At 47.2% G+C, this 10,273-nt stretch overlaps 1 protein-coding gene across 1 annotated transcript in view; it reads left to right on the forward strand.

Moving 5' to 3' along the window:
- LOC125441572 (serine/threonine-protein kinase N2-like) overlaps window positions 1-8,839 on the forward strand; it is a 10,697-nt gene extending 1,858 nt beyond the window's left edge. The window contains exons 4-8 of the mRNA XM_048512180.1: window positions 1,263-1,339; window positions 3,329-3,471; window positions 3,661-3,768; window positions 4,941-5,021; window positions 7,195-8,839. Coding sequence (XP_048368137.1) covers window positions 1,263-1,339; window positions 3,329-3,471; window positions 3,661-3,768; window positions 4,941-5,021; window positions 7,195-7,407 — 622 coding nt within the window. The 3' untranslated portion in view covers window positions 7,408-8,839. The remainder of the gene's footprint in view (window positions 1-1,262; window positions 1,340-3,328; window positions 3,472-3,660; window positions 3,769-4,940; window positions 5,022-7,194) is intronic.
- Window positions 8,840-10,273: the final 1,434 nt, after the last annotated feature.

Here is a 10,273-nt window from a genome sequence, read left to right on the forward strand (position 1 = left end):
CCTGCCAGCATGGCCAATTGGTCATGAACATTTGGAGTGCCGTAGGTTCGCCACCACGGCCCTAGGGCCTAGCTGAAAACATGGCACAATTTCTTTTGCTTATGTATATACTGTTTTCTTTTGCAAAGTCCTATTTTTAAGTGCTTGTGAAACTTCAAAACCCTTGCCAAATTCATCTGCTGTCCTTGCCCAGTGGCTGTGCTCATTTTCTCTGCTATCACTCCAACTTGAGGCCGAATCAGGCCTGGAAGCAAATAGTGCAAATAAATAAATGGTATAGCCAGCCATGCTTTTCTGCATGTAGGACAAATAGATGATCTTTGCAGCTTCAGTTTGTAGTTGTCACTTTATGCACAAACTTAAAGGCGAGCTGCATGAGTGGGCAATAAGAAGGATTTATTTTGATCCCAGAACTTTTTCCTGCCTACTGGAATTAGTCTGTAAATGTATGAGGACCAGCTGTATGGTGTTGAAGATAGTATTGTGCCTATCGTGAATGCCATTCAGCTTTCTTATTTCTTTACCCTTCTTAATACTTGACATAGAAAATGGGGATTCAGGTCAAAAGCTCAGCACGATACACAATACATCTCACAACACATCAAAACACACAAAAATGTGTGTTTTGAACACATGAACATTCTCTTCAGGGTATCAGGATTATTTTGCAGTGCCAAATGAGTGGCTTCTCTTGCTTATACCAGGATGGTTGTGGTTAAGTGTGTCAGCTGGGAAGTCTGCAGTCCAAATCTGGCCTCTGCCACAAACTCCTTTTAGGCAACCCACTGTCTCCAGATCTGCAGTATAGGGGTAATGGCATCATTAATCACCACCACATCTTTCATAGAATGAAGATTCCTAGATTCCCTGTGGAGAGAAACTGGCTGTTAAATGGCTTGAAAGTTTGTGATGTGGACATGCTCCATGTGCAAGGAAGCCTTTCAGTCCTCTGCATCATTCCTTGGGGCTTTAAAAGCCTAGTTTTATATTGTTTCTTAAACATCTGCAAAGGTTTGTCGCTGTGGCATGGGGAATAATTGGTTTCAGACTGATGAAGCCACCACCGAAAAGACCCTGCTCTGCCTGCACCATCGTGCCACCACAGCCCTACATTGAACATGTATGTTATTTACTGTAATAAATGATAGATAATATGTGGGCTTTTTGTGTAATAAGCCCCAAGAATGATTAGTGAGCAACTTGTGGACACTATGTCTGTTAGCCTCTTCCTCCTGAATTTCGCCCTTTTGCCATGTCTGCAGGGACCTAAAGTTGGATAATCTGCTCTTAGATGCACGGGGATTTGTGAAGATTGCTGATTTTGGACTTTGTAAGGAAGGTGAGTAATTGGGGCCATGCCTATGCTACCTGTTGACCTTGGATCATGGTTAGTTTGGAGCATCTGACCCTGTGGAGTTTCTTGAGACTATCAGTGTTGGGAGCAGTATTGTTTAACTTCGTCATAACTCTGGCGTCAGAGAGCAGTAAGGAGGTTGTCCTGTCCAGTCAACGAGTGACGCCAAAATTATTCAGGATTTAGAAAACCCTAAACATACTGAGAATCACTCCAAATCAGTCTCTCTTAAACTGAGTGACTGGACAACAAAACCTGGGCGCGTGAGGGCTCTGTGAGTCCATGTAAGTGTTCATGGTGATATCCTATACAGAATTCAGAACCTTGCTGTTCTTAGGTAGCTTTCATTAAAAGGAAAAAAAGAAAGAAAGAGGAACCAAGTTTCTAGCCCTGTGGCTGGAAAGATTAATTTCAGAGAGTTTTGGGACCAGGAGCTCTGCCCCTTGGGGCTCGGCAGTGGCCCCACATCTGGATCTCCATCACCAGATGTTCGTGTGGCTTAGCCAGAAATGCCTGCGCCAGTGTTTCTGCCAGAAAATGTACATCCTGGAGGAAAGGGGAGCTGACAGGTTGAAGGCAGGAGGCCACAACCAGGTGGCAGGAGGCCCAATTGTGCTGGCTGCACTTTTTGCCAGTGGGCACCCAAGTGTAGCAGAAGTAGCCGTAGGGTTGCCATGTACTCCGGGCCACCAGCGGGAGTGGGATCCTATCAGTCGCAAATGAAAACCTAGGCCTCGACATCATTGGCGCACTTCAGGAAGTGACATCATCACATCACCGATGACATCGGAATTTAGGCAAAAACTCTATGGTCAGAGCTGTTTTTCCCATCAATTTCTTCCCAAATACCAGAGTGCCCCCCACGTTGTCACTTGTGAAAGCTACATTAATATGCTGACATCATTGAGGTCTAGGCCTCAATCTGAGACTGGTGAGACCCCCTGCTGCCCAACTGAATGGCCCCAAGGAGAGGAGACCCAACGTGGGGATTCCTGGTGGGGGTTGGCAACCTTTAGTAACCATGCTGCTGGCAGAAGCCCAAAATTAGGAAGGCCTTTATGGTCGCTCTCAGCAGCCCTTTCACAAGCAAGGTGTCTCGGTTGGCCTGATTCCATTTTTCAGATCGTTTCCAAGAAGCAAGGGGAATGTGGGTCCCAGCAGACTTAGACATGGGGCAGGAGTTTCCAACCTGGCGGCTATCCAGATGTTCATGGACTACAAATCCCATCAGCCCCTGCCAGCATGGCCAATTGTTTTTGTGGAGGAAGGCTTAATTAAAAAAAAAATAAGTTTCGTTTCTTGTGAGGCAAAACACTCCTCCAGAAACAATAACAATCAAAATGCTGTTTGTGAAGCTTTTGTTGGTGACAAGTAACTTTTTTAGTTCCAGTTCATTTGTTTCACATTCGAATTCTAACTAAACAGTGAACAACCCTCACTGAACTAAATACAGGCAAGTGTATATATATAGAGAGAGAATCTTATTTTTCCCTCTGCTCAGTCTGAGGCTCAGCTTAACTGCCGCCAACTGCCGCTAACTGTCTTAACTGCTGCTGACGGAATGTCCATCCTTTTAAAAATTTCTCCCATCATGCAATGAGCAGGTTCCACGCGCTTCAACGGATTGATTGTTAGAAATTAAGCCTTCCTCCACAGTTTTATTCTGTCTCACTCCTCTTTCCTAGCATAGCTTTTTTGAATTCTCCCTTTCTCCTTCTGCACTGTGTGTGTTTGGCTGCACCTCTAGCAGCAGCCATTTTGTGCTTGAGTCTACTATACTTTGGCAGAATTCCATCGACGTCCACAGACTGGAAAAGTTTGGGGACGCCAGGCATGCAGTGTGAAATATTGAGCTTTTCTTGGAGTGGGAATTGTCTGAGTTTTGGAATTTTCAGTGCAGGGAACATCCAGCCCGCTGCTCTGGCCAGATCTTCCTGGTGTATTGAAACGGCTTTCCTGTTTTCAACCTTCTAGGGATGGGCTTTGGCGACCGGACCAGCACCTTCTGCGGCACCCCGGAGTTCCTGGCTCCAGAAGTGCTAACGGATCCCTCGTATACCCGGGCTGTAGACTGGTGGGGGCTCGGCGTGCTCATTTTCGAGATGCTGGTTGGCGAGGTATGTGACTCTTCTTGTGTGGAAGCTTTTGTTGCAAAGTTACTCAGGCTTCCCTGTGAGAACACAGGCATCCTAGCGAAGGAAGGAGCAAGAAATCATTCCATTATTGTTTTTAAAATCATGTGGTAACTCTTGAATGAGAGGGAAGTCTCCCTACCTGCTCTAGAGCAGTCTTTGCTTTTCCTCTAGTCTCCATTCCCTGGTGACAACGAAGAAGAGGTTTTCGACAGCATTGTCAATGAAGATGTCTGTTACCCACGATTCCTTTCTACAGAGACCATCTCTATTATCCGTAAGGTATGGTCCAGCTATTGTTCTAGGACAACTATCTCCCAACATGGTGGTTTCCTGGCCCTTATAAGCATAAGCATTTTATTGTCATTGTGCACACACAACGAAATTTACAGCAGCATTCCTTGATGCACACAATTTCAGACTCATACCCCATCCTCACTTTCCCCTTCCTCCACCCATCCCTACACAGCCCCAAACACATCAACACGAAGCCGCGGAGTTTAGCATAGCCACAGCTCTAGAGTAGAAGCTGTCTCTAAGTCTCTTTGTCCTAGTTTTGATAGACCTGTATCGTCTGCCGGATGGCAACAGTTCAAAAAGAGAGTGTGCTGGATGAGACGGGTCTCTCAGAATATTTTGGGCTTTCTTTAGGCTTCGGGAATTATAGAGTTCTTCCAAGGAGGGGAGAGGGCAGCCGATAATCCTCTGTGCAGTAGTGATCACCCTTTGGAGCGCCTTCCTATCTGCCACTGTGCAACTGGAGAACCATACACATGCAGTAGGTTAAGACACTCTCTATTGACTTCTTTCCCAAAACAAATTGGCAGTCCTGGCTTTCCTTTGCTTCAGTGGAATAGGAGATGCTTCAGAGGAGCACTGAAGGCATCCAAGGGAGCACTCATTCAAAAAGAGAAGCCTCCAATGTTATCTGATTGGCCCAGCCTTCCATGACAGCTGTTTTCTGATTGGCCCCATCCTTCCATGGCAGCCATTTTGTGGTGGCACCTACTACCTCTTCTCAAAATGCCCACAGGCTCACTGAGATCAGAAACCCCTGGTAAACGAGATGAGAGTATTCATTTTCATACTTGTGTTGCATCTTCAGAGAGGTGGTCTCATCCAATGTTTCCATTGGATTTACTGGCGGATTTTGCCTGTTGCGTTGCATCTGTGCCTCTCTGATGCCCTAAACTCAGAGGTGGGATCCAACCAGTTCTCACCAGTTCTAGAGAAGTGGTTACTAATATTTTCTGAGTGCTGAGAAGGGGTTACGAAAGCAACCTCCCTGCCCAACAGGGACTAGATGTGCGTGTGTTTGTGACGGCCCCACTGTTTGAATCCCACCACCATCGGAACCTGTTATTAAAAATTTTGGATCCTGCCACTGCCTAAACTGCAGCTTGGGTGTGCCACTCCTAGTTTTGTGGACATTCGTGTTTTATTTCTTACTGCAGCTTCTCCGGAAGTGTCCAGAGCGGCGCCTTGGAGCTGGAGTAGCAGATGCCGAGGAGATTAAAATCCAGCCCTTTTTCAAGGTAGGGAGGTGCCTCCATCTCATAACGGAGATAGCAGCCTCTGTTTTTGCGGGTCCATTGCTAGCCTGGAAGAACCCAGCACAGTTCTGCTGTTGAACTGTGTATATTCAGTCCTGAGTGCAGCCTGTGTGGGAGATTGCCCAACAGGAATCCCTGATGAGCAACGTGGGTGAGTCTGGAGGATGAGTGGGGAGGAGCCATAGAACAAGGGAAGAGCCCAAGTGTGAATTTGGCACCTTCTTGCATGCAACCCCAGTTAAAAGATCTCAGACAGCAGAGCTGGATGTTTACTAGGGACCTTGGAGAACCGCTGCCAAAGACTGGGCTGAATGAATCAAGGCTCTGACTTGTATAAAGCAGCATCTGAAGGGTACTGACAAGCTGGAACGGGTCCAGACGAGGGTGATCAAAATCGTAAAAGGTCTGGAATCCATGCCCTATGTACGAGGAGAGACTTAGGGAGCTGGGTGTGCTTAGTCTGGAGAAGAGGTCAAGGGGTGGCATGATAGCCATGTTTAAATATCTGAAGGGATGCCATGTTGAAGAGGGAGCCAGCTTGCTTTCTGCTGCTCCAGAGACTGGGACCAGGAGTCATGGAGTCAAAGTGCAGGAAAAAAAATCCCCCCTAAATGCAACTTTGTAAGAAAGAGCCCGCTGGATCAGACCAGAGTCCATCTAGTCCAGCACTCTGCTCCTCGCAGTGGCCCACCAGGTGCCTTTGGGAGCTCACATGCAGGATGGGGAAAGCAAGGGCCTTCTGCTGCTGCTGCTCCCGAGCACCTGGTCTGCTAAGGCCTTTGCAATCTCAGATCAAGGAGGATCAAGATTGGCAGCCATAAATCGACTTCTCCTCCATAAATCTGTCCAAGCCCCTTTTAAAGCTAAGAACATAAGAACAAGCCAGCTGGATCAGACCAGAGTCCATCTAGTCCAGCACTCTGCTATTTGCAGTGGCCCACCAGGTGCCTTTGGGAGCTCACATGCAGGATGTGAAAGCAAGGGCCTTCTGCTGCTGCTGCTCCTGAGCACCTGGTCTGCTAAGGCATTTTTGCAATCTCAGATCAAGGAGGATCCAAGATTGGCAGCCATAAATAAGGGCTTCTCACCTCCATAAAATCTGTCCAAGCCCCTTTTAAAGCTAAGAACATAAGATCAAGCCAGCTGGATCAGACCAGAGTCCATCTAGTCCAGCACTCTGCTATTCGCAGTGGCCCACCAGGTGCCTTTGGGAGCTCACATGCAGGATGGGAAAGCAAGGGCCTTCTGCTGCTGCTGCTCCTGAGCACCTGGTCTGCTAAGGCATTTGCAATCTCAGATCAAGGAGGATCAAGATTGGCAGCCATAAATCGACTTCTCCTCCATAAATCTGTCCAAGCCCCTTTTAAAGCTAAGAACATAAGAACAAGCCAGCTGGATCAGACCAGAGTCCATCTAGTCCAGCACTCTGCTATTCGCAGTGGCCCACCAGGTGCCTTTGGGAGCTCACATGCAGGATGGGAAAGCAAGGGCCTTCTGCTGCTGCTGCTCCCGAGCACCTGGTCTGCTAAGGCCTTTGCAATCTCAGATCAAGGAGGATCAAGATTGGCAGCCATAAATCGACTTCTCCTCCATAAATCTGTCCAAGCCCCTTTTAAAGCTAAGAACATAAGAACAAGCCAGCTGGATCAGACCAGAGTCCATCTAGTCCAGCACTCTGCTATTCGCAGTGGCCCACCAGGTGCCTTTGGGAGCTCACCTGCAGGATGGGAAAGCAATGGCCCTCTGCTGCTGCTGTTGCTTCCGAGCACTTGGTCTGGTAAGGCATTTGCAATCTGAGATCAAGGAGGATCAAGATTGGTAGTTATCCAGATTGTGGCCATCACCACCTCCTGTGGCAGCATATTCCAAACACCAATCACTTGTGTGAAGGAATGTATGCCCCTAGTTCTAGTATTGTGAGAGAAAATTTTCTCTGTCGACATTGCATGACAATCTTTGCAGTTTTATTATCAATTCCTTTCCTAATTATCCCCAGCATAGAGTTAGCCTTTTTCACAGCTGCCATGCATTGAGTTGACATTCCCATGGAACTATCAACTAAGACTGACCCCTGTAGTGTGTATGTGAAGTTTGGATTTTTTGCCCCTATGTGCATCATTTTACATTTTGTTACACGGGTTGTTCTATTTTCCAGGAGATCGATTGGGATGCCTTGTTCGCCAAGAACGTGAAGCCCCCGTTTGTACCCACTTTGAAAGGTGCTGCTGACATCAGCAACTTTGACCAGGAGTTCACCTCTCAGAAAGCAGTCCTGACTCCCCCCGATGACCTCCCGGCTCTCACACCGGAGCAGCAGGCCGTTTTCAAGGACTTTGACTTTGTCTCCCGACACCTCCTTGAGACCTGATTGGACAGGGCCGAAGACCCCACTTTATTACCACTGGAGGAAAGACTCAGTCACTGGTTGGGTATAATGAAGTTTGCAAAAGGCACGCAAAGGCTTGTTGGGAAAGGGACGAAGCGTTCCAATGGTGATGGGGACGAAGTATTTTCATTGGGAGAACATTGCCTTCCGCACGGTTTATGCCAGTTTGCTGTGCTTGACAGATTTTCCTGGAAAAATCTGGGCAATTGAAACCAGAATCCCGTGGGAACCAAGATTGCTGATGTCGTGACAGTATTGTGGAAGAGACAGGAGTCCTACAGTCAGTTCCTTCTCCCTCTGGATCTGTTTAGTCCAAAGCAGAACATCTGAAACTCGGAAAGAACTTCTTAGCTAAGGAAGACTCCTCTTCACATCATCTTATAAGCTCCTTGGAAGTCTGATTTTTGGGAAGGAAGAAACCCTAGACACTGAACCTTTTCCCTACATAACCACCATGTCCAAAGCCACTCAAAATACACCCCACCCCCACACATCAGCAAGTATCTCTTCAAGAAAAATCCAGCAGGTCTTCTCAGGGATTGATGGTTGGCCTTCCCAGATAAGGCTTTGCTCTCCCCTCCAAGCTGGGTTTGGGTTCATTACCGTTGTGTCCTTCTTGTGTTGAATGAAGTCTAGATGAAACCTGGGTGGTGAAGGGGCTGCTGGGTCGTAGGCTGCTAACCACTCCTCTGCTGGAATGTTTTCAAGGCCAAAAGGATGGCTCTCAGGGTGATTCCTTGGATGCGTGAATGACTTTGATGGCAGGTGGATAAGTTTGTGCTCCTGCTGACTTTGGAAGTTGTGGATATGAATGCGATTTTTTGCAATGCCTGGAATTTCTTCCATAAGTTTACATTTGTAAAGAGATGCATTTGAATCAGCCTTGAGGCTTAGCTAGGGAAGACTCTCATTTTTTGCTACCGTCTAATGATTGTCTTAGGATGATGGCATTAAAATTTCACAGTGTTTGCTTGTATAATGAGTTGCCGAGTTGGCACCTCGTTCCCATCCGTTTGATCTAATTCTGCTCAGTATGGATAGCATTCTTTAAAAATGCTGTATTAACACTTCCTGTTATATTTTCAAAGATGCTTCGGTATCCGGCTTATGGATTTCTTCCCCGTTTTGTCGATAAAGACGTCACTGCAATGGATGTGGTTAAATTGTACTTTTGTTTCTGTGCAATTCCTTTACAGCTCAAGGCTTTATCTGTTTAGTGAAAAGGGATAATTTATATTAAAGAGAAAATGAAATATTTGGTAATGACTGAAAAAACAGCCAAGTGATTGGAAGAACGGGCAGGGCTGGTACACACCGTCCACCTCAGCTGGTGTCTTTGAGAGATGCATGCAAAAATTAGCTTCAAGCACCTATTGTGAGTTTCTATTTAAAATTAAATTGCTTTGAATGGGAACTTGGGAGTGAAAATTTTTTTTCTGTGGGAGCAGGAGCTCAGGAAGCTATTGGATCCAGAAGGTGCCACCTTTTCTTCTTTCTTCCTCTGTCTTTCTTTCTGCCTAAAGGAGCAGCAGTGGCATAGGAGGTTAAGAGCTCGTGTATCTAATCTGGAGGAACCGGGTTTGATTCCCAGCTCTGCCGCCTGAGCTGTGGAGGCTTATCTGGGGAAGGTCGCACGTGCCCCGGGCGCAGTTACCCCTCGATCCGCCCCTCCTGGCATCTCCAGTTAATGGGACCTGAAACAGACTGGAGAGCAACTGCCGGGCCTAGAAGATGATATTAAACGTGATGTTGATTCAGTATAAGGGAGTGGTCAAGGGTATGGTTTTTTGAAGGGTATGGGTATTGAAGAGATAGAAAAAGTGCAGAGAAGGGCAACGAGGATGATTGAGGGACTGGAGCACCTTCTTTATGAGGAGAGGCTGCAACGTTTGGGACTCTTTAGTTTGGAGAGGAGACGTCTGAGGGGGGATATGATTGAAGTCTATAAAATTATGCTTGGGGTAGAAACTGTTGACAGAGAGACATTTTTCTCTCTTTCTCACAGTACTAGACCCAGGGGGCATCCATTGAAAATGCTGGGGAGAAGAATTAGGTCTAATAAAAGGAAACACTTCTTCACGCAACGTGTGTTTGGTGTTTGGAATATGCTGCCACAGGAGGTGGTGATGGCCACTAACCTGGATAGCTTTAAAAAGGGCTTGGACAGATTAATGGAGGAGAAGTCGATCTATGGCTACCAATCTTGATCCTCCTTGATCTGAGATTGCAAATGCCTTAGCAGAAAAGGTGCTCGGGATCAGCAGCCTTAGCAGACCAGGTGCTCGGGAGCAGCAGCAGCAGGCCCTTGCTTTCACATCCTGCATGTGAGCTCCCAAAGGCACCTGGTGGGCCACTGCGAGTAGCAGAGTGCTGGACTAGATGGACTCTGGTCTGATCCAGCAGGCTCATTCTTATGCTCTTAAGAGATGTTCTCCTTCCCAGACTGATACCAGCTGTAGAAACTTGATCCACTGGCTGATGTATTTCTGTGCTCTCCAAGGCTGCTGGGTTTGCGGCTGAATTTTGTCTGTGCTGTGACATAGCTCACTAGTTTTGCTCCCTGCCCTCCGGGCACCAAGCTTCAACTCGTCTGGGGACCCAGACGCAGGCACCTGCCAACACTGGGCTTCCTTTCCTGCCGCCCCCACCCCTCAGTTAAACTGAAATCTAGGCCTGGGAAGAGGGAGATTACCCTTTCCACAAGCCTGTCACAATAAACTGGAGCATGATCAGAAAGTTTTGCGTTGGACACTGGAGCAAAGGCTGTACATACCAAGTGGGCTGAGGTATATACATACTGCGCCTTCGGGAGTTGCGCGTTTTGGTTCACTGAAAGTAGGTACGCATA

This window comes from Sphaerodactylus townsendi, linkage group LG12, assembly GCF_021028975.2.
Source record: "Sphaerodactylus townsendi isolate TG3544 linkage group LG12, MPM_Stown_v2.3, whole genome shotgun sequence".
Lineage (NCBI taxonomy): Eukaryota > Metazoa > Chordata > Lepidosauria > Squamata > Sphaerodactylidae > Sphaerodactylus > Sphaerodactylus townsendi.